Source organism: Phalacrocorax carbo, chromosome 14, assembly GCF_963921805.1.
Source record: "Phalacrocorax carbo chromosome 14, bPhaCar2.1, whole genome shotgun sequence".
In the NCBI taxonomy this organism is placed as follows: domain Eukaryota; kingdom Metazoa; phylum Chordata; class Aves; order Suliformes; family Phalacrocoracidae; genus Phalacrocorax; species Phalacrocorax carbo.
In genome coordinates, this window is record NC_087526.1 from 6,354,909 (window position 1) to 6,379,740 (window position 24,832).

Consider the following 24,832-nt stretch of genomic DNA (forward strand, 5'->3'; position numbering starts at 1 on the left):
TGTATCAAAAACTGGTTTATTTCACAGCATCTTAATGTCACAAGGTCATGGGGGAAAGAAATACAGAACAAGCTACAACTCAGACTTTTAAATAATGGAGTAAGACAAAACCATAACATTTTTTACATAAAAATGTACAGCCTCTTATCAAGAAGAGTTCTCCCTGCTGAGTCAACCCAGCAGCGTCTTTACACAGCACACAGCACTAGGCCACCCCTCAGCATAAACCAGTGCTTCCCTGCAAAGCAAGAGGAGTTGGGCTGTAAAAACGTAAAGCTGCAGATCCATGTATTATTTCAGGTCCCACTTTCAGTTTATTACTCGGTAATGTAGTAATAGTCCTTTGCCACATGGTGGCAGCTTTTAGATGAAAAGATAAATATTCCCACACAGGACTGCAAGCTACACTAGAAACAGGAGAAAAAAAAAAAATCACAGATACAGACACAAGTTACCATATCTCTGCAGAAGGACTGTTTCTGCACAGATACCATGACAGAGGTAGCGATGGACAAGCTGCAGGCTACCCCCTCTGGATGGCATCAGCCCCAAACCCATGCTCTACCAGAGACATCAGAGCAGCATTTGCTCCACCGCATCATTTTTAGCATGTGCTCCAAACAGCTTTTGAGCTCAGGAACACTGCATGTGTGCCCAAGCCAACGTTTAGAGTAACCTTTAGACAACATTCAGCATTCTGTAATTTAATGCTCCTTACCCTAATTTGTTCTTCTGAAAGAAAAACCAAAAGCTTGCCTTTTTATGACGTGAAACCATAGCTTCTGGGAGTGTAACTCCAGCTCAAATGCCCACTGCAACTAGACAAACTTCCACTGAATAGAGAACGCAAAGTGTTGCAAACTGAAGTGCCGTTTTTTCTTAGATGGTGAGAAAGGAAAGTTAATTTTGTTACAGAAAACTTTATACACTAAACAGAAAGAAGTTTCCAGAGAAAGACATTTTCTGTCTTCATTCATACTAACTGAAGTGTTCTACCATTTCTGGAGATACTAAGACATCTCTTTGCTCAGTTCTACCTCTTTCCTCCAATAACTTTGGGAAGTAGCAGAGTACTTCAGTTGTCTTCGACCACTGTTTGCTAATTTGAAGGCTCGTTATACACTAGATGTTTAGTACATCACTATTTCTTGCATGCATATATTCAGTAGAAAGTTTAACTAGTAGGCAATTTTTTAAAATCGTTTGGAAGATAACTGGCAAGCTTATCGTCTAACTTACTAGCTACCCATCTCACTTATGGAGACTGGAAAGTCCTTCTGTGTTAGGGAGAAGTCACAAGCAGATTAAATTTTACACACATAACTTGAAGCTACATACCGTTGAACACAGTTACAAAAGATTTGATAGTCACTGTAATTATTATATATGAAAAATACATTTTGAGCCCTACTTAAAGAGGAAGGGGCTCCAGTAAAGTTTGCTGCAATTCTAATGAAGCCAGATTAGCTTCAGACAAAACACAGCTGAAGAACAAACACTCAGCTTTGGTTTTGCCTACAACCAACATTTAAGACAAGGAACAGGAATTTACATTACTTTACATATTAGATAGCAGGTCCCTTACCTCAGTACGAGGCCCAGTATTTCATTTAGGAGTCAAACTTAAATTACAAATTTCTCAGTCATAATAGCCAAGCGTCAGTTTTGTTCCTTGCAAGCGGACACAGTTACTTGTATCATAATATTGCTTCAGAAAATAAACCCAAGAGCCAATATCACAAAAGGTTCCACATATAATCAGAGTTCATTCCCAACCCAGATGTTTTAAAAATAAGTTAAGGAATAGCCAGTGGTCAGAAAGTTACTTGACCTCTGCATAAGCCTGGGAGTGCTGCTGGGCACCAGCCATTAAGTGGCTGTTCAGGTGTGCAACAGATACCAGTTTTATGAGGACCATCACAGTGATGCAATGCTTGGAAGAACTGAGTAAAAAAGTAGCATTTTAAATATTGAGCATGTTTTGTTTCATTGGCTTAGTTGGGCAGCAGAAGCTCTACTGACTTAAGTATCTGCTCAGAGCACGTAAGACCATATATAATACAGTCATACTAAAAAGGTGCTTATTTCAGACTATGGAACACCAAACCAACTAAAAATCATAAATGATACATTTGACAGCAAATTGCTCTTAGTCAAGTGCTCACCTTCCATTGAAGAGTGAATTAGGATTGCAATTGCTTTGCTGCAGCTACCTGGTTCAACACGTAGTATTTCATGACAGATTTTGAAACAATCTTTCCTTTTTAAATAAAACATATATTTCTAAGGTATTAATGGTTAACTAAATTGGAACGGAGTAATTTCAATCTTGCTACTTACAGATCTATAGTATAGTAGAGAATAGATGCCCTGTGTATCATTAGTGCAGATATACTGGAATTGTTTTCCTTATATGCAAGGCCAATGCAGGTAAAGAATAAATGCCTATACAAATTCAGGATTCCCCACTAAATAACATAACTAACTTAAAAAGCACTGGTACCAGACCAGCCAGTTTCAGGCACATCTTTAAAAAAATAAAGTATGCATTTCATTAATGTAAAAATGCAAGGAGATTCTTGGAAACATCTGAACTTTATGGTGCACTGGAATGGAAGCGATGCTTCCTTTAGTTTCAAGGAATACAATAAAGGCTTAAAAAAAACAAACGAAAAGAAATAATACCATAGTATTCTTCACAGGGAAGAACAGTTTTAGTACAACTGAAAGGATAAATAAGGAATAATAAGCAGCCATGACAGCTGACTGGTGAACATTTGTGCTTTAAATGTCCAAAAGAAAATAAAGTTCAATAGCTCTTCTCGTACCATCCCCCAGACTTGGCATACGTGTCCATAATGCACACCTCGACAGTTTAATAACACACTGCAGACTTCAAAACTAGCTGTAGCTGTGCCAGGATGCACACAGCGGCACAGGAAGGCCAGCGGCAACTTCACCAGCAACGTTCAGTGCTGCGATCCCCAGCGCCACTGGCACGTAGCTTTGGTTAAGACTGTTGTGTGAGCCGTCTGTAATGAGGTAAAACTTGGTTTTCAGGAAGATAGAGAGCCAGTTCCAGAGCTACAAGGACTGTGAATTCAAAACCAATGAGATCTCTTCTGTTGAATCTGAATCTCTCTTCTAGTTTCTATGATAGTAATAAAAAAAGAGAAGGGGAGAAAGACTCCGTTAATCCACAAGATACCAATGTACTGTTAGATTAAGTCAGCATAAAACAGGAGTTGATGCATGGCCAGAGCTGTACCTACAGAATCAGAAGTGTTGCCAGGGATCAGACAAATAAGCCAGCTTATCAGCTCAGCTGTGACACCCACACAAGTTACACGTTTGCCTGAGAAACAGTAAGTGCAAAAATAATCTCACTGTAGGATCAGGAGGACATTAGACTGCACCAGTCATGTAGTTTTTATGAATTAAAAAATATCAAGGAAGGGCCCTAATGAGACATAAAACTGACGGAAAGAGCTGGTCTTAAATGCAAGCACGCACTGCTGAAAGTCTTGGCTTTAATCTTTGTCTCATAGTACTTACGTCTATAAGGTGTTTAACTTCATGTTTCCTGAGATCACTGCTGATCTTGGCTGCAAGCAAAACACAAGCGCCAGCACACAGTTTGCGGTTCTGTTTGTTGAGTTTGCCTTGGAGGACGAGCTTCTCAAAGTAAACATAAGCCATGGAGACAGTAACCGGCTCCAGATTGCACTCTTCACTCAGGTTCCGCATCTCCCTCTTTAAACTGAGAATAGGAAAAAAAGACACCGTCTCAAACACGACAGCTTTTATGAAATGCCCTAGAAACACTGCAGCAGGAACTTAGAAGAGCATATGGGCAAGACTCCTATTTGGAAAACCGTGATGAGTACTCTCCTGGACTGAAGAAGCCCAGCTGGCAGCAAGCTGGAGCTGATGCACAAACTGATTTAACCTGGCTGTCAACATCTGCTGTGGAAGAACGGAACACCAGGGGCTCAGCTGCCCCAACTGACACACAGGCTATTGCTGCACAGGTCCCTCTGGGCTCCCAAACTGGTTCATGATTCAGAAGACTGAACCACCCTGACCTACAGAATACCACATCAAAGCTGCGTGGATCACAGCAGTGGCTGCATACAGACCGGTCTACTACACACCTTGTGGAAGAATCAAGTCTGAGGGGGAAAGCAGACTGGTTTACACACTTCCCATAATAGCTGTCCCTTCACTTCAGCTTACAGAGAGACTTATGGTGGATGCTACCTCTCGTGGCTGCTATCCATGCTACACGTGCAAGAAGATACCTGTGCAAGGACACGACTCAAACCAGCTACAAAGAGGATGATGCAGGACACTGGCAGGCAGAGCACACTCTGAGCAAGCCTTCCACTCAGAATAAAGAGTTACCCATAGCCCTGGTGATGCAGCAGAATCATGTTTAAGCTGGCTAGTTCAGAAAGCACCAACTGCACTAACCACTATGTAATACCAGCAAGATTACAGCTCTCGGAGGGCGCAACAGTGCGTCTTGCTGAGAAGCGGCCAGATGCATTTCCTGGGAGATGAGGAATTCTGTGTGGCATAGTCTTGCCTTCACAAAACCTAACAACTCTTTTTTATCCTAGAACCTTGTTGGAGTCCACGATCATCAGTGAGTCTGGCAACTGAGAGGTGAAAATAGCCAGAGGGTCCAGAAAGACAATCCAGTTAGAGCAGGACTGCACTACAGCCAAACAATCAGGTTACAAGTATTTGTTTCAAGGCTAATGCTGCTTCACTGTTAATTGGCTGTAAGCGTTGGTACACCACAGTCGGTGAAACAAAACCCTCTTAGACTGAACTATGAAAAGCAACTGTTACCCTTTCTCAGCATCCTAAACATTCCTGTACAGGGTTGTCATCCTACAGTCAGCTCAACTGGCAACAGATTACTGTTTAATCATAAATACTATTAATAGATCTAGTATTTGCTCCATAGCAGAAGATAAAAGCAGCCTTGTACAGGGGAGATGATGTTCTCATTATTCAATGCTTGCTTCTTACCTCCTAATTTTGCTCAGTGTCAACTTGATATGAGGAAACTTCTCTCTAAAGGTTTCATTCATATCTTTTTTAAGGTCCGAGGGTTTCACATATTCTATGACTGTAGTCTGAAACACAAGAGGCAAATTTTATCATTTCTCTTGGGAACAGTACTGACAGCCAAACAAGTTTTCCAAAGACACTAATGCAAAAGGCAAACCCAAGTTTTATTATTCACAGTTTAACATTACAGAAATGTCCTGTGTAACAGGCCATGATGAATCTCAACCACAAACAAAATCCTAAAAACACTAGTAAGCAAATGGTTACAAGAAGCAAATAACATGGATACACACGTCAGGTGGTCCTCAACAAGCTGAGTGTACAAACCTGACTATTTGTCTTTTTCCTCATCAATTCTCAAAAAGCCACAATCTTTTCTTCCTCGTGGAAGTTTTCTTCCACAAGGAAGTTCTTTATAGGAGGATCTTCCAGGTACTCAATCAATTCTCTGTTCAGATATGCCAGTCACTCACCATGTAAGAGGCAAAGATGAGAACACGTTTGTGTTTTCCACAGGGCCATTGAGGATCATCCAGAAGATTTGGATCATACTCTGCAGCTTCCCCAGCTTCACTTCCTGAGTGGAATGAGGAAAGCACAACACTGGGTCCCAAGATACAGAGCTTTAAATTCCCTGCTTCCTCTTTAAAATGTTTTTAAACAGCAAATATTAGAAGTGTTGGCAGGCCCCATAGCACAGGCAAACTTCAGCTGCAGTCTCCTATCTGCATGCCATGAACACATCAGTCAGGTACTAGAATTAGTATAAAACCCACACGAGCTCTTTCTCCAGCATGTGCCTGACGCACCATTTTAGAATCAGTGCAAGCTAATTTGTAATCCACAAATACGCACAGAAAACAACTGCACAAGACAATTCTTTTGCCTGTAATCTAGCAGAACTGTCAGGTTTGCCCTTTTACGCAAGAGAAGGGATTCTTATCACAAACTCTTTGGCTTATGTATTGTTACTGTGCTGGAAGGCAAGGAAGACCACCTGTACCTATGTAAATCAGTGTTTCTTCTTGAGTAAAATCAAACTTCCAAGGAAACAGTTTTGCACTCCTTGAATTGCATAAATAGAACTAGCTCAGATATACAGAGGATGTAAGGAATGTGTGCAAGTCTCAGTCTTAAGGCTCATCATTTATACCTCATTAATGAACCCTGTTTGCCAGACTGTGCTAAAACCAGTCTCCTTCCCGCTGCCGCACATCCTTCCTAATAATGTACTTCACCATCTGCAATTGTTTCGGACAAAGATATTTGTTTTGTGTTCTTCTGCTGTGTGCACAAGTGGTGACAAAGCTGACAGCTGTCCTTACCGATGTCTGTTCCTGCTGGTATTGTTTTTGTTGTCACAGGTTTGTATCTTGATCCAGGAAGACTTCTTGAAGCATTAGCTCGACACGAGGGAACAGCACTGTGGCTGTCGGCTTTACGAACAACTAGGGCATTGGTTGGATACAAGAACTTTGCATAGGACACAACCTTAAAGAAGAGAAAGTTGTTGTAGTTATCAGGGAAAATTTATGGAAAAGCTTTTTTCCAGACATCTAGGATCTTCCAACTCAGAGTCCCCTGGAGTTTGTATTTGAGAGTGGGAACCTTGAAATTGTGGGACAGGAAGAAAGGGAAAAGTTGGATGAGGAATGCTTTGCTTCGTGACTTCAGTATGGAAGTGTTCTAGAAGATTTGGTGGGGTGGCAAAGAAAAGGGGGGGAAATCACATCAGTAAAATTCTGGCAGTATATAAATTTATCTAAAAGAGGCACAAATTTTGCCCATATTTCTATCAAAACATCACTCCTGTTGTGTGAGATACTAGAGTTAAATCAATTCTCCAGAAACAGGCAGAAGTGATCACAGGCTTCAACAGCCTGTTCAGAAGCAGCTTTATCATAAGCCAAACCTTTCAAACTTTAAGGCTCAAAACAAGCTTCCACTGCTCTGAAAAGTTACAACTCTCACCTAACTTATGCAGTGCTCTGCCATCCATAAAGTGACTTGCCCCAGCATGAGATGGTCCCAGGGTGAAAGCAGCCATCTTACCTACCCCCTGTCCCCAGCTCCGGTTAGTGGTTTTGTCACTGGCCTTACAGATAGAGACCAGAAAAAAAGAAAAAGACAGATTCCTTACCTTGCCATCAGCACCCAGCTCTACGCCTTCCAGTCCAAGCACCATCTCGGTGGAGACTGAAACTCCCCCAGAAGGATGCCGTTGCTTCTGTCCTTCCATTTTTAGATCACTAAATGCAGGTAAGAAAAGGCATTATTGAAAAATGCAGCATAAGTCCAGCTTCCTCTAAGGTAAACACCAGGTCCATTCACTAGCTACAGCCAACACCACCAGGTCAGAGTTCTGTGTGAGAAGAGTGCAGTCCCTCAGTCCCAGAGCTCTATGTGAGAAGAGTGCAACCCCTCAATCCTATCTCCAAGAACACATTAATTTAAGTACTCCTTTCAAAAGGTAGAGATGTTCATTAACTGAAGAATCAGATTTCACATCATTTTAACTTAAATCTGTAACAATATACCTAGTAAATGTAAACTTTAATATGGTCTTTCTGCATAAGGCCATACCATTTGTTAACACACTAATGCTCAAACACTTAACAGCAAACATGATTTATATTACTGGTTTTCCAGGATTAGAAACTTGCCTTTCAACCGCAGTTTTCCAACCACTGCGCACACAAGCTCAAATTAAGAATTAAGGCTGCTAGCAGAACTCTGCTTCAGTGATGGCAGCATGCAGCTTTGTCACCTAGATCCCAGTGCGAAAAAGCAGTTTTCAGTTAACGAACTGCATTGCCAGTTTACACACAAGCAGAACGACACAGTGCTCAGAACTGCTCTAAAATAGCTCCAGTGACCTTGCTGCTTTTCTATGCAGTGAGATAATATTTTCCCCATCAACTATTTTTATGGCAAGTGTATTTGCATACAATACAATTCCCACCACTAAACATCCGTTTCCTTTGTCCATAAGTTATGTACAGGACACAAGTGACAACACAATTGTTTTGCCACAAGTGGATTAGATTAAAATTAGTATTTTCTATGGTATAGCTGTAGATCACAGACCTTCACAGAATCAACTCAGACCTCACAAGGGACGGAGCAAAGGTGCAGGGAAATCCAGTTAGCAGGTCTGGTTTCTCATAAGTGATCTTATTGACAGTTCTATACGAAAGTGTACTACAAACACTAAAAGCGGTTTATCTTTCTAAACTCTGTTTTTCTTAGACTGCAAATAGTGACATTCATGGCTTAGAGCTGAAAAAACAGAAGAGCATTTTAAACTTTAGATGTAACTTAGCTATAAAATCTTGAAGGTTTCCAGTACAGGTGGCAGCATCCTTCCCTGATGCCCTGTATGTCTTTTTGCTGACACAGTTTGTTGTACTAAAGACAGTTGATTTCTGACGACTTTAGGAGCATAGGAGATCTTACACAAAAACAAGTCACATCAACTGTTCCAAGTTGGTTTCAGGAGTTTCACAGGTCTGGAGTGCTTTAAAATGTGAATAAACACCTGAGGAAGAGTTTACCTTTTCCACTATTTTTCTCTTGGCATTTGAATTAACACTTTGACACCATGGCAATGTCTGATTTTACTTCTGATAGCAAGCTCTTGTCCTTACACATAAATGGTAATTTAAGTAAGTTCACCTGCTTCAAAACAGGAGACCTACATCAACCATTTAAAAAGATCATTTGCAAACAATAGGCCAGACATTTCACAAAGCAGGTAAAGATGACTCACCTGATCCGTAAACTCTCCCCATAAGGTAGGATAGAAAAAGCCACACACAGCGTTCGTTTAGCACAGATTAACACTATCCTGTAAGCAGGTGGGCAGAGATCGGGGTAAGAATTAAGATTCTGAAGTTACAAAGCAGCTTTTTACAGAACATGAAGACAGAACCCCTCTTAAATTGCTCTGTAGGTTACCATAGATACTCCTATGGATTTTATGTTTTCAGAAAGCAGCACAAAAGCAGAGGTTTCATTTTGACCCTGTAGGTCCTTAGAGCCAAGCTCTGTAATCACACCCCAGCCAGCATTCAGTAACTGCCATCACCTTGGGAGCTCCTCAAAGGAGAGCCTAGTCTTTAAGTGTATACGTTTAATTTTTACATAAACCTTGTGAAATTATGTAGACAATTTAAATTTAGATGAAGTCTCACACCTCTATTAATAATAAATATGAACATGCCACTCCCCCTCCCCTTTCTCTTCTGCCTAGCAGCTACGAGCCAAGAATTTGGCTAAACCAAGCCATTCTCCTCAAATCCTCCTCAGCTCTGACCTCTCTGCATACTGGAGATAAGAAAGGTGTTAGAAGAGGATGATTTAACCCCCTCAAAGCAGGATGGCAGAACCATCAGAACATTGCTGCAGATGTTGCAGATAAGAGCAGCTACAGCTTTTGCTAGAAGTATGTATAAAATTAGCAAGACGCCAAGGCCATCGTCTTATTCCCACTGACATTAAACGGCTAATGGCGTTGAGCTAGAGTCTACTGCTGAGCACATCTTATTTCACCCGAGTACCAGAGGTGCCTTGATCTCCAAAAGTTACCTGCTGTTCTTGGTGTCATACTGCCTCATGTTCTTGATGAAGTGCATCTTCTTCAAACTTTTGTGTCTTGGAGACCCAGATATATGCTTGGTTCTGCAATTATAAGAAAAACACCACCACCTGTTAAGTGCTCTGAAGGAGAGTCATGCCAGTTGTATGATCAGATGGCAGCACTAGCATGCAGGACCTCAGATATTGGCGTGGAAGAGGGTGGAGGGAGGAGAGGACTGCATGCAACGAGTTGAGATTAATGCTGCTTTTGAAAAAAGTACCTTCGTACACTGGCATATTCCACTATGTCTTCTAAAAAGTCTAGAGAGCAGCGCTGGGAGATAAAACGCCTTCTGTAAAATGTACAACACCACGAAGAGTGAACAATATTAGTTCATGGCCTCTGAGTTTATGAACTGCAACAGATCTATGAGCTCTTAGGACAAATGGCAGGTGTTTTGGACTCTCTTTTGTTGGAAGAATACTTAACTAAGAGTTTCAAGTTCCTAAAAAGGCCAAGAACTCATCTCCCCCTCCAGGACCCCTGAAGTACATATTTAAACCAACTTCATTAACAAGAGCATTCACTATCTGCAACCCGTAAGAACACCTTCCTATAAGTCAAACACTGAAGAAGCTTCCAAACACTCCTTTAAAATCTCACAAGAAATACTGCAAAAAGCCCCTCCTCATCAAGACATAGGAATAAGTCATTTTACATCAACCTGTGGACAGATACATGTATGTCTGTACGATGACCAGACATCTGTGTGCATTCAGAACACAGCTGTCTCCAGCTGCAGGAGTCACAGTCTATGACAGTAGCTCAATAAAATTGACAGATTTCCCTGGAAAACAATAGAGGGGGCTATTAGAGGAAGCAAAGAGTATTCAGAACCCATCTGAAATCCCAGAATGGAAGATGCAAGGAGAATAATAGTGGGAATTGTGTGAGTTAGTGTAACAGTAATAGGTTATTACATTTAAGCAAAAAAAAAAATAGACCTTGCCAAGTAAGATATATTACTATTGTCAAAGTCAAGACGTTCTTTGTTGGTAGAGATGTACAAATGAATTGTGAAGCTATAACTGCAATTTCCATAGAAACAATGCATTCAGATTGGACTGCCACCAGCAAAATGCTGACACTACAGCTATCAGATTCCATATTTTCTGCTTTTGTTTAAGCATATGCTGTGTTACGTTTTTAGCACAAGCCACATGCATTCAAGTCCAAGGTTTTTTTCCAAAGTGACACAGTAACTCAACTAATGGACAACACTGCCAAGGAAGTCAACGTAGAAGCAGCATATGATACAAAAGCTGCAGGACTCTGATTTGACATCTATGTTTGGAAAAATTGAAAGCTTTAAACTGCATCAGAGCTCTGGCACCCACGAGCAGCCAAACTGCTCAGACACCAAAGCAAAAGCATGGCACCTTGGGTGGGTGCAAGGGGTATGCGGGTGGAAGAGGTAAAGATAAATGGGATTATTAACATCTATGGAAAATTTTTTTACACAGCAAAGCCATTTGTAGCTTCAGTTGATTCAAGTTAAAGATCAAAAAAAGCTACTTGGGATTAAATATGGTTTTGAAGCCCAGCTGTTTCAAGATCTTGACACGCCGGACAATCTGCTAACCCTAGTGACTTTACCTTTGCTCCAGCCTGGGCTGGGTAAGAAACTGTTCTGTTGCTACAGAAGAGATGCACCAGAGTTCTGGACATGAACAATGCTTTTTCTTAAGCATGACATCTAGAAATGCAAATTGCCTGAGTGACGAAAGAGGTGCTTTCACCTCTTGTCCCCCTTCTCACAAGTTCTCTTCTCTTCTGAGCTCCTTGGAGCTATTGCCAAAACTGCTTGCCAAAAACTGTGCCAGCGAGACCTGGCAGTTTCCCTCTACAAGGTGCATCACCATTACAGACAGTGGTGCTGACGCAGAGGACTTATTACAAAATTATGGATTTCCACAACAAGCAGATTACCAGCAACAGAAGCATTTGCCCCTCTTGCTTCAAACTACACCAGGAACACAACCGCCAGCACTAGAGCAGAGATGGTGTTCTGATATTCTTCCGTATACAATGACATAAATGTTACTTAAAACTGGTGCTCTGCAGGCAAGCCTCTGCAATAAGGTCTCTGAAGTTACTGCTGTAGTTGTACATACCAATGATTATCTAGTGGTTTTGCAAAAATGACCCTTCACTCTGAGTATTCTTGAAACCAGGTTAGTTCCTCATTCCTCACTACAAATTCATGAGAAACAATTCACCATTTTTTCTGTATTTCAAGTACATAAAGAGAATGAACACCAAACTAAAACATTTTTCTTCTTCCCAAAGTCTGCTTACAATCTCCTTAAAATTATTTGTGCCCTTTCTCTGTGAATTTGTAATAATACTCCCATATAAAACTTTACTTTTTTTCCCCCCCAGAAGGAAATTGCCTTCAGATTCTCAGCAGTGCTGTTCAGGCATTCTTAAAAGAAAAACAGACCACAACTCAAACAGGTAGGAGGATTAAAAATTAGTGTCCCTTTCTGTAAAAACAAGAGAGGTAAATCCTCCCACACGACTAACACCTTCACTATTGCTAGAGACTGCCTCCTACAAATCAACAGCTATTAAGGGTGCTACTGAAGAACATTCCTGGCACAGCTTCAATGCCCTTCACCAGCACTGCAGTTTAAAATTTTATTTTCTTTTCAAAGAGAACTCCACAGGGACGTTTAACACTTCCACCTACACATGGTTCTCCAGTCTGCTTTGGCATCGAACCTGCAATAAAAAACTCTTTATGAAATGTGGAGGTCAACCCTAAACCTCCTGCCACGAATGCAGTTGGTAACATCCCCAGTCTTCCTCCCCTCCTGGGGGAGACCTGGCTGGATGCAGACATAGTCACCATGTGTGGTGAGCAAAGAGGAAACAGCCAACGCCAGTGACAACAGGCACTGGTACAGAAAGCAGCGTGTCGTTCTGTAAAAGGATGCTGATGTAACTGGATGGATTGGGAGAGCCACGGCCAGACCCTCACTAGTAACTCCACAGTACTGTAGGTGCAACTGCCCTCAGGGTCAATGATGGTGCACTCACCACCATGGTGAAGACCCACCCAGAGCGTTACACCTCCCGAACACCGCCTTGTTTTCTCACTAACAGGGACAAAAGTGACAAACACCTGAACCTGCTGCTCTGTAAGAGTGTATCTGGAAGTAAAAACCTGCTGCAGTGAAGGAAAGATCCTGTCCTTGACTCAAAACCACAATGACTCATCCCCACTCTGCCAACAGGAAACTTCATTTTTAGCTACGCTTGTATATAATATTTTCTGTCCTCAAGTGAAGCTGTCACCTTGGAGTAATCCCAGGTGTTAGGTCACTTTCCCTCAAATCAAGGTGCACATAAAGAGGTGTCACTAACCCAGTTAGTGACCAAAACAGTTTGTATCATAAGCTGATGTTTTATAGCAATGCAGTTCCCTCACTGCAGTCCAGGACAGACGTGCTAGATTCCTCAGTACAGCTAACGTGCAGAACTTCTTTATCAGGGAGTGCAGTACTTGGAGTATGCTGCACAATTTAATACTTTGAGTAGTCTGAACTTATTGTTATATACACACATTTTTTCTTCAGTTTGAGTGCTCTTCTCATGCAGCCAGTCCACAGTTCAACAACAGGCAGCACAGGACCGCTTCGGTGGCTGCTAGCTTTGATGAAAAAACGTCGAGTCACGTGTCCTGGGCTAAGCAGCTTCACCCAGGGTCAACTTCTTGCTTGTGGTCTGATCCACCACAGAGCAAAGGACTTTAAGTAGTTTACACAGACCATTTGCTGCCAAATGCAACCGAAATACTAAAACAGAATGCCAGCCTCTATACATGCACTGCACGTTACCTTACACACACCCTTACTGACACACTACCTGACAATTAGAAATCAAAGTACCCAATATTAAAATGTTAATGAGTTCTGCAGAGGCTGTAATTTCAACAGTATCCTGAAGTACAAACATGCCTGTTCGCCGATACCAGCTACTTCCTTGACAAGCTAGAGAGGCTTTGTTTGTTTCTATGTCCTTGGCCAGGAGCCCACTTTTGGGTCCTTCCCCCCCAATATTTCAGGAGCCAATAAAGCAGGACCTTCCCAGAATTTCAACATGAAAAACCAGCAACTGTATTTACACAGGCAGCACCTCTGAGGGGACCCACCTAGAGAGAATCACACACAGCACATGCTCGAAGAAAAGGGGCTATCAAGCAGAGGTATTCTGGATTACACCTTGGCTTCTTATCTCCCTGTGCACACACGGACGCACACAATCCAACACCGCTGCCAAATCCCTGATGAGCTAAACACGCACTTTAAAAAAGCCCACAAAAATAATCTTGTTCTCAGATAAAACCCCAACAAATTACGTTCAGAATTGCATTTTGACTCCCACCCTGGGAAGCAGTAGCCAGCCCACACATACATCCTTTCTGATGGATTTCCCACTGAGGAAACCCAACTTCTGAGTGCTTCCAGCCTCACAGTTGTCCTCTTCTGGTCCTGCCAGTGTTCCATGGAGCACTGGCAGAGAAACTCTGCTGAGAATGAAAAGCAACGGACTCACAGCATGCAGGATCCCTGGCCCTGAGGTTGACACAGCTCTTAAGTGTTCCCAGCACAACAGGACACAGCTAAGAGCAATCTATGTATAGCACCGGTAATCCCTACATGTCCCATCTTATGAAATGAAAGGAGAAAGCTGGTTAATTCACATCTCTGGATTAAAGAACGCTGACCTTTCCAATAGCTTGCAAAGAGTATTCTCCCCTTTCCCACCCACGGGCTGGGCAACCTGCAGGCACCCAAGAGGACAAGGGTGAAGTTTCAGGATGTTGCTGTAGTTGGAAGTATCCACACTGACCATTCTTTAGCAGATATTATAGTTGAATGCAAAATAGATATAACCCTGTGCTCTCAGATGTGGCTTCAGGCACAGGCAAGCCTCTTCCACACCTGTTCCTGGGCCACTGTGTCCTCTAAGGAAGAGTGGAGCAGCCCTTTGGGTGCCTGTGTCCCTGCTCATCACTCGCCGGCTCTGCAACAGCTCCCATGAACTTCATTTTAACTTCCAATATTGGCCTTTAAATTGCAGTGGCCAATAATCTTACTTAAGCCGCTGGGTCCAGCTGCCATTTGGCCATTTTGAAGCTCTTCTGTTTTGAAAAGTTTTTGCAGTTTTTCTGTTTTGCTCTTCTGGTTGCTCCATTTCTGCTACAGCAGGTGAATGGCCTGACTTGTCTCACTCCTTCCTGAAGGGTTACGTCAGAAGTTCCTACTGTTAAAAGGAAATCTTACGGGGATTGTCCTCCCATCCCAGCTGACCCCCACCTCTCTCAGGTTTGCACTCTGAGCCAACCACACAGCCAGAGTTCAGCTATTTTTACCAACGCAGCATCGTGAGTTCATCTTCTGCTGTGACTTCTTACCCTCTTCACTTCCAGGATCACCAAGCCCTGCAACACAGGCATTTTGCAGCAACAAAGGTGCTGCAAAAGCCAGACAGTAACATGCCTTGAGACCTCCTCCAGCCAAATGGACTGGCAGGGCGGATTTGTTTCAGATGGAGTCACATCCATCGCTCTCCTGCTGGGGGGAGGATGCCACACTGCATGTACCCATGCAGGCACGCACCCCCCAGGCACTGGGCTAAAATTAGCAGCAAGGCTTATATCCTCTGCTGCTCTTTAGCCACACGTACTGCTAATAGATGGGTGGAATGGGGGAGGTCAAGGATTTTTAATAACTGTGTCAAATTGGGGGCTAATAGAATTTGGTTTCCTATTTCTCACTTGAAAGAGAGTTTTATTTTAATATGGATGTCCCTTTGTAAGGTCTTTTACAGGCCTCGGTATGATCACAGCTGTCAAGGGACTGAGTTATTAATATAACAAGGACAAAAATAATTTATTGGTTTTTGGAAGCACTAGCTTAGTAACAAGTGTCAAAGGTAATTTGCACAATAATCCAGATCCTAAATCCTGTTTACAATAGGAAGACACACCTGTCAGATTCGTTTCGCCAAGACATATTTTAAAGATTAAGCTGTATCATTTTCCTTCCTTAGGGGCGAGCCAACAACCTGATATGAACTGCTTGGTTTGACTAGGTAAAATACCAGGATCAAGGGATTAAGACGACCAGTTCCAATTTTTAAGCTTAATTTTCGCAACTGCCATTACCTATGCAGCCCAGGAGATATTTACTGTTTTCAGGCTTTATTTCAGAGCGTACAGGTGCGAGCATCCCTATCCTCGCACCAGTGCCCTGTGCCTTACCACCCTCAGCGCTTATATTAACAAGTTTCCTGCTCAGAAGCAGATTAAGTACAGCTCATTAGTAGCAACAAGTTCTCAGTAATTAAAGCCAAACGAAGTCAGAGACCACATTTATAATGAATCACCTTCAAACCCACATATTTGGTGAAATAAATGACTAATGAAGAATCTACACCACGAAGTGCCCAGCACTGAGCAAGCCATTTTCATGGATAGACGGTTTCAGCTCCGATGTTCAGTGAGAGGCAGCAGCACAGAAGACACCCTGCATAACCGATAGTAAGCATACGGCTAAGTGCTCCGTCTTTACAAAGTCAGCCACTCACCGGTTTATGGCACCACAAACATGCAGTTTGGATTGCAGGCCACCATCCCAGGAGCTCATTCTGTCATTTGTTTAAGTATCAGACTTCCAGAGAATAAACAGAAGTCTCACTGTGAGGCTAGTTTAAGTTATTCCTCCGGTAATCTTCATTTTAATGAGTAAACCCAAATTAGCCACATGAGCATGGAAAGTACTTCTATGCTTCAGAGCAAGTCCCTCTGAGACCTCAGGATGAGGGGAGAGGCGAATTCCTTCACCTTTGTGTTCTTATACTGAAAAGGTTTGCAAAACTGAAGGGGCACCAGGGGCTTTCCTGCTGGTTCCCAACAGCCATGAGAAAATCCTGCACTCCTCAAATACCAGCAAAGCCACCCAGAAGGAAAAGAATGTTGTGCAGCCTACAGGACAGGCAAGAAGGAACAAAAATGAAGTGTAATTTAAATTAAGGTAGAGGCAGAGTAAGTGGGAAGCTCACTAAGCTTGGAGAGTTTTAAATACTGACAAAGAAAGAAATTAGATGCTTTTCACAGCGGCTGCTGCTTCACAACCACATATGATTAAGACCTAATGCTACTAAGAAATAAGCTTTGTATTCATTGCTTTCATAAATCACATGGATTGTCTAAACACTCTTAGCACCAAAACAAAGGATAAAATAATGCCTTCCAGTAAGTATTATGAAATCCATCTGTTGCAACAGAACTGCCAAACCAGATGCAGGGTTTGCCATGCCCAGAGCCTGCCTCTGAAGACCACTCCTAAGATCCCTGCTGCTTCTCACAAAGCAAACTGGATGTGCTTTTTCTACCAAATTTCTACCACTTTCTGGAAGCATTCCTAGCTCACCAACCTGGTTCCCTCTGTGCTTTGCATTCTGCTCACTAAGCACTGAACTGCTGACCAAAACGGGCAAATGAAATGCAAAGTGTTTCCTTGATATCGCTGTGGGCATTATGCTAGAAGTATTCATGCACTTCCCTGAGAGATGATGCTGTCATTTCATCATCTGCCTTGTTAAAATAAAAGCCTTCAGCACAATAAAACTCCCAAGCTTAAAAAAAAACCCCGACCCTTTTAACTGGGAAGGAGAAGAAAATTGAAAACAGGCGGCTGGAAGGAACCTAGTCAAAGAAAGTTTAGCGAGGTCTCCCAGTGTTTATGGGCACTTGGTTCTTCCCACCACAACAACTGTCATCCACTCCAACCCACAATCAAGAGGTTGTGGCCTCACCAGGGCAAAATTTTATGCCTAAACTGCAGCGACCACAACAGAGCAAGTGCAAGTCTGTCCATGCCGTAGAGCAAGCAGCTTTGACTGGCAGCAGTTCAGCCCGTGCTGGGGCTGGCTAACAAACGACACGGTCAGCCAGCTCTGGGGCAGGTCTGCAGGCTACGCTGAGCCCAGGTATCACCACGCTGAGCGAGAGCCGGCACAAGAGGAAGGCTCCCCAGAGAAGGTGGCTGCACAGAGTCGGGGCATTCAGAGCTGCTGGGACCACAGCCTCTGGCAGCAGGATCAGCTGGCAGCAAGCTTTTAGTTTTTTAGTTTTCAGAGGGCTATCTTATGAAACACTTTTGCTTCGCTTGCACTTATGAGACCAGTTGAAGGTTCTTCATCTAACAGCTTTTTCGGAGGTTAGACTATAATAATTTACAGTAAAGTACATACACAAAAGCTGTAAACCAAAGGTTAGGAGTTTAAAGCTCTGCATTTGAAGATGTGGGATGACAGAGTGGCTTTAGCTGAGCACCCTCCATCTGCAGTCACCTGCTTTATCAACAATACCTTGTGCTCGTTAAAGACTCCAAATTTCATTATGCTTCTGTGCATGTCATACTCTGCATTTTTAAACTGAAACCACAGAGCCAAGACTTCAGAACAATCTTCAAAACCAGGCTCAAAAGCATCTTCAACCTCGTGCAGCCTGTCAGCCTCACAGCTTTAACTGTTTGACAGATGGAAAAGAGGAGGAACACAGGACAGCTGAAGTTAAGTCTTCAAGATTTAATATAACTAAAAACCACATACTGTAGGAAAAAATGTAATGTTTTGTGAGAGTCATTTCCCCTCTCCACCATTTGTTTCCCCTTCTAAACCAAACAAACCATACCCAACAGCGCTTCAGGAGCATCACCTTTCCCACAGCATCCCAAAACCTGCTTCTGGGGCTCCTGCACAATGGCTTTCAAAAGCTGGTGAAATCAACTGCAAGTATAGTTAACTCTGTCCAGACTCCTCCTGCCTGGAGATCAAAGTTACTTTAAAAGCCTCTGGACTCTTTTAAATGGAGAGGTCAAATAACCTTGGTGTTAGCAGCGTTCAGGATTGTTTGACCCAGACCCATTCGTAGAGGTGCGCAAGATAGAAGGATGTGGATTTTCTGATCCCCAAGTTCCCTACTAGGCATACGACCTATTACTTCTGATTAATATACCTGGCCAGGGATGCCAGATAATAAATACAGGCAGCTATAAGCATTTAATATTAGACACATGCAATTCACCTGCAGTTACAAATATGAGAGAAAGCCGCCGAAGCAAACTGTGCTTTGCCGAGGAGGAGACTGCAGCCTTAACTTTTCAGCTGACTTTTAAGTAAAGTTCAGGTTTAGAATATGCTCTTTTTCAGCACTGAGCAGCACACCCCAGCCTACTATTCACCTCTGAAAGGTCAAAGCTTACAGGCTCTGACAGATCTTGCTGCTTCCTGAAAAGCACCATGTGCTCAGGTTATTCCAAATAAGGCTTAGAAATTAAAACTACAACTTTTAAACATTTCGTTCATTGCAAAAAAAAAAATCTGTTTATTAGCAGAGAGTGGTTTTCTTTTTTAATAATTCTATTTCTGAAAGCTAAGCTGCCAGTAGCACAAAACAACTCATTAACTATCACAAGCATAAAAGCCTGACCAAGCATTTCTGCCATTCCACCCAAGGAACTAATTTAATCACACCTACATCAGCTATCCGGCATCCAATTAACACTTAAAAGCAGAGTTGGTCCAAAGTGCTGCTGTTATCAACTACTGTTTAAACTCCCACCCTTAAAATGACCTAAATTAGCTCAGTCATTTGTGATTTATCAGCAACCATGAACATTCAGATCAGCTTCCTGACCACTGAACACCAACGGCATTAAAGCATCAGTTGCAAATAATTTAGTTTCTGTATTTATTCTTAGGCCCAGCAAAATGCAGCAAATATATGGCAAAATCGGCTGCTTTACATTACACTATACTGAAACCTCAGAAGCACAACAAGCGTTGACATTCAGGGCTGTTGTTCCCATTCTTCATGCTTTCATAACCTGGCTATTTTCAGGGCCCCCTGTTATCTGTGTTTCCCCAGAAAGCTCTGCCAGTTTCAGACCCAGCTGCAGAAATTCATTAAACATGTGTGAATGCCGATTTGTTTGCCGTTTGCTGCCTCTCTCCACTGCTTTTTGTGAGGCTTGTTCTTTGAGAGAACAAAAGAACAGAGCAAGATGGAAAAGGAGAAGGGAGGAGGGATGGCAAGCAGATTAAGCAAGCCAGTACAACACAGCATTGTAATTTAAGATCCTGTAAACAGAAGATGCCTTAGGAAAACAAATGTGGAAGGTTAAAGTCATTAACTTTATAATGTTCAGCCAGCAGCGCAATCCAGATCGGTGGTGCACGCTCAGTCGGAGGCACTGTTCGAAGTTTCCATCCTGAAGGACCTGACAGCTACTGAGCAACTCCAAGCTACATCTGCTGAGAGGATCACTTATCCCTTGGGCTGCACCAAGGATCCTGCCCGCTGCTAAGAAATAACCACCAACTCCAGCAGAGGTGCCATCGCAACCTGCCCTGAGCTATGCTGGCTGGTCTCATCAACTCCTTGCAACTTGTCAAACAAGATCAAGTTTTGTAATAAAACTCTGCCCAATGAAACTGCCAGATCCAGATAAAGCGATCTCCACAGATCACACGCCCCAGCGCGATGGAATCCCCGGGCACAGCACCGGACTGCAGCAGCACTGGTCACCCAACATGGACAGCACAAATCTGGAGACCTTTCAACCTGTGCTCCTGGTGCATTTAACAGAGGCTCCATGAGGGCAATTCAAAGCAGCTTTTGACAGTGACTAAAAAAGGACTCCGAGGAGAGCAGCTGCCTTAAGTGGGTACCAAAGATTAGGTGTCCAGAGTCACAGCACAAATTCCACCTCCCCCTTCCCTCTGATGACTTCATACCCCTGTATATTTGCATGATGCACTCAATTAACACACCTAGAGCCACAATGTTACTGTTTGGCAAAACAATACCCAGATTCCCGAGCCCCAGTAAAAGGAAACCCATTTTGCGATTGTTTGTTGATTTCTACATCTTGTTTTGCAAGCAGCATGCCCCACACAGAAGGGGAAGCTGCATAATCACCACTATCCTGCAGGAAACAAAGTCCCCAAATCACTCCTCGTGTATTTGCAACAAGAGGAGACGCCGCTGTTCTGTAGGGGAGAAGGGATGCTCTGTTACAAAGCAAACCATGGACCCATCCAGTGAAAAAATAGTGCTCCAAGTCCCTCACCCTACAAGTTGCAGGTGAAATTGTAATTACAGAGGGATGGTCCATCCCACACGCTCCTGTACGCAATGTGTCTGGGGTTAGATACGTTGGGTCTCGCACATCCCCGTAGGCAGCATAAAACTGTCCTTTTGTCAGAAGATGCATGTATCGCCGTGTAAAAATGTGGGTCTTCTGCCCGATAGTTTCAGTGGATGTTCTTCACTCTTTTCTTCTTTAAAGACAAAAACATCCATCAATTCTCACTCCAAATCACCCTCATAAGTAGCATACAAAGTGACTAATGCAATACAACATGCCCTTTCAGCTATCTCTTCCAAGCTGAAAAATCACAGCCTCTTTTGTCATTACTCACACAGAAGCCCTTTCATTCCTTCAAGTATCCCCCTCGCACTTCTACCTTTTATTTCTGATTTATCATTGTTTTCAGGTGGACTGATAAGAATTACAATAGTGGAACGTAAGAACATCTGAAATCGGAGGCCAAGTAAAGAAGCAGGATGGACATCAAAGAGAAGATCCCAGGAATATGTATTAAAGAGTGCTTTCCTAGTGTCCTCCTGACTTGGCTCGGGAAGGGGAAGGATTGCACACAGACTCCAGCAGTCCAGAGCTCAGTACACACATGCACACCAAATGTCACACCCACAGAGGTAACTGTGCTTGTAAAGCTCTCCATGCAAAACTTGCCCTCAAGAGCTTTTGCTACAATATTAAAGCAATGAAATCAAGAGTGGAGCACCTAGTTGCTGGCCGTTCTGGACCAGGAGCCACAGCAACACCCCTACTTCAGGCTTTCCTGCACAACAAGCTGAACACAACAGTGCAACCTGTGCATGCAGGACATCCACCTAGCAGGCCCCCCTTCAATTTCTCCAAGAAGTGAGGAAAGAAACATCCCTTCCATTACAAAAAAGGAAAGTAATGAGGGGTAAATGACACTTCAAGGAGGAAAAAAAACAGGAGGGAGGACACACAAGAGGACCCCCACACCTCACAAGCAGCTACTTTTCCTTATATTCACTCAAACCTCCAAGTAGTCATTTTCTGGTGATCAAGAGGACACCTCCATTGTGAGCCCTACACTGAAAGGGAGCACCCATCAACGGCTTTCGCAAAGCTCCCCAGCTTTAAAATAGAGACAACTTCTCTATTTCAGCTCACTAACAAAGCTCTGGAAGCCACTATAAAGACCACAGAGACTTAAAGCCTTTGATACTGCTTTGCCTGTCTGCAGGCTCGGAGGACCAGCTCACTTTACAAAGCTGTTTATGCAAGAAACAGAAAAAGAGTTCCTTCAGAGCTCAAATCCCCAAGATCTGAGCAAGAGCCCGCCTTCCAGTAGATTAGAAACCCAACACTTTCAGGCTGACAGAAGTCCCTTGGAAATGCAATGGTAATCCTGCACTGAAGGCCAGAACATCCTCCCCGGAGGCTGACTCAAAGCTCCCAGCATACAAGCATTTATTAATACACAGAGTTACTGCATAGAGAAGCAGCAGAGATTAGGAGAAGGCACCACATCAGCAGGGTGGCCGTTGCACGGAGGAAGAGTCCTACCTAGCAATGACTCTGCCGGCTTCATCTGGAAACAGAAAAATGCAAAGACTGGGCTAGAGAAAAGCAGGAGGCAGGGTTCAGGATACCGCAGAACTGCAGCCAGAGCCTCAGCGAGGGGAACCCTCTGCAGATCCCCCCATACCACACACTCCCGCAAGCCGGGGCACCCTCCGCGCCGGCAGCCGCGCATCCCCGGGGCTGAGCCGCACACCCAGCGCTTGCAGAGCCAGCGCTCTCGGGCTGCCTGCGAGGCTGAACCCCCACGCCCAGGGACACCTCCGAAGGGCTGCCCCGGGGCAGGGGCTCCCTCCCGGGGCCAGGCAGCAGCGGGGCCGGCACCTCCTCCCACGGCCGCTCTCCCCGGAGGCGGCCGTTTCCCATGCTCTGCTCCGCACCCCCCGGGGCCGCCGGCCGGCCGAGGGCCCTGGGAAAGTCCGGCTCTTCCCAGGGGCCCCGGGGGGTCCCGCCGCTTCCCACGCCCCGCGGGGTCAGGGCGGCCCCGCCGCTGGCGGATGGGGGCGGGGGTGGCCCGGCGTGTCCCGTCCCCTCACTCACCTCTGCCGCTGCGCCTCCAGCGCGAAGCCGCCGCCCGCCGCGCTCTGCGTGGGGCTCAGCAGCCCCGGGGCGCCCGGTTTGGCGGCCGCCAGCATCCCCGGGAGGGCGGGCGGCGCCGGGGGCGGCGGGCAGAGCGGGCCGCCCAGCAGCAGCTGCGGCAGGAAGATGCCCCCGCGGGGGGGATCCGCCTCCCCCTTGGCTCCGGCGGCGAGGGGGGGGGCGCCGGGCAGCAGCAGGGCGGGCGTCGGCTGGCTGGCGGGCGGCGGGGGCAGCAGGCGCGGTGGGGCTCCGGCCGGCTCCGCCGCCGCCGCCGCCGCCTCATCCCCCTCGCCCGGGCCGGCGGGCGGCGGTTTCTCGGCGGGCGGGCAGGGCGGGCGGCCGTCCAGAGAGATGTTGTTGAGGAAGAAGAGGGCGGCCTGCCGCCGCCGGGAGTCGCCCCGCTTCCGCGGCGGCGGCGGCTGCTCGCGGGGCGGGCGGGGAGGCGGGGAGCCGCACGCCGTGGCCGCGGCCATTCTCCGAATGAGCCGCGACCGCCCCGGGCGGGGCGGCTGGCAGCGCGGCGCGGCCCGCACCTCGCGCGCTCATTGGCTGCGTCGCGCCGGAATGTAAATGAATCCGGCCGCGGCGTCGCGGTCATTGGTTCGGCTGCTCATCACGGATAGCCCCGCCCCTCCCCTCGCCGGCCGGTGCGGCTCTGCCGGGTCCTAGCGCCGGCGCTCAACGGCTCCGTCGGCCCGGTGCTGCTCGGTGCTGCTCCCGCCAGGTGGGCAGGGACTGCCCCGGCAGCCGGGCTCGCCGCGGCCCGACACGCCGTCCCCCCGACCCACTCCCCGGGGCCGTCACGCAGGCAGCCCCTTCATCCCCCAAGTACTCCCCTACCGCGGCCACAAGCCCGCCGTGTCCCCACGCAACCACCCACCGTGTCCCCACACAACCACCCGCTGTGTCCTCACCCAACCACCCACCATGTCCCCACGCAAACATCTGCCATGTCCCTTTGTATGATTTTTTTAAAACTTCCCCTCCCTCCCTCTCCCCACCCAAACCCCCAGTGACTCCAGCAGTCGCCCGTTCCCAGGGTCTCCTGGCCTTCCTGTAGGCCACATCTGCTAAAACCATCAGCATGTGGCTGTACGCATCAGACTGCTCCTATAAAAGCAGATGAAGGTGGTTGCTCCTCTTGCTCCAGTCTGGCAGCTTAAGAGCCATCCCCCAGGCTTGCAGGAACCCCACCCCACCAGCCCCAGAAGCGCAGATCCCCATGCTTGGCATGGATCCCCGTGCATGGCATGGATACCCATGCATGGCCCTGAGACCCACCAGCAGAGCCCGAAACCTGTGCAGAGGGATGAATCCCTGCTTCTCCCAGCCCCTGAAGCAAAGCCGAGGCAGCGCTGATCATGGGCCGTATATGGGCAAGGCAGACCTGGATCTGGGAAAGCATAAACTTAGTATTTATCTCCACAAAGTGACTCAAGGCATTTCTGCGCAGCACGACACTTCCTGGATTGGTGTGTTTATACTGCATGGAATAAACATACCCCTTAGACACTTGAACCGATGTCTGCCACATCCCAGGATGATGCTCTGATGCCTTGCCAACTAAGAAAACTCTGCCCGTTCTGCCATCCTCAGAGGACGTTGATGTGCACTGACGATGTCTATGCCACCGGGCTGGCAGAGGAGGCGTGGGAGCTTTGCTGGGTGTGATGAAGCCTCTGGTGCTGTGAACAGCAGGGTGTGGGTGCTGGTGGCCTCTGTGTTCCTCTGAAACCCAAAGGGCCCCTGCAGGCTCCCATGCTTCCCACCTCACAGGCTCCCAAGAAGCTTGTGCTCCCAAGTGGGATTTTGC

At 45.5% G+C, this 24,832-nt stretch overlaps 1 protein-coding gene across 2 annotated transcripts; it reads right to left on the reverse strand.

Moving 5' to 3' along the window:
- On the reverse strand, window positions 1–23,553 carry CABLES2 (Cdk5 and Abl enzyme substrate 2). Of its 2 annotated transcripts, XM_064465373.1 has the most exons (10): window positions 22,981–23,553; window positions 9,942–10,013; window positions 9,670–9,762; window positions 8,852–8,929; window positions 7,223–7,331; window positions 6,408–6,573; window positions 5,556–5,659; window positions 5,041–5,147; window positions 3,556–3,760; window positions 1–3,151 (listed from the first exon to the last, which is right to left on the reverse strand). In XM_064465373.1, the coding sequence occupies exons 1-10, from the start codon at window positions 23,490–23,492 to the stop codon at window positions 3,011–3,013; spliced, it is 1,587 nt and encodes a 528-aa protein (XP_064321443.1). In that variant the 5' UTR covers window positions 23,493–23,553; the 3' UTR covers window positions 1–3,010. The 2 variants fall into 2 exon arrangements, with proteins under 2 accessions (XP_064321443.1, XP_064321444.1); XM_064465374.1 differs by lacking the exon at window positions 9,942–10,013 and having other exon boundaries at window positions 22,981–23,551.
- Window positions 23,554–24,832: the final 1,279 nt, after the last annotated feature.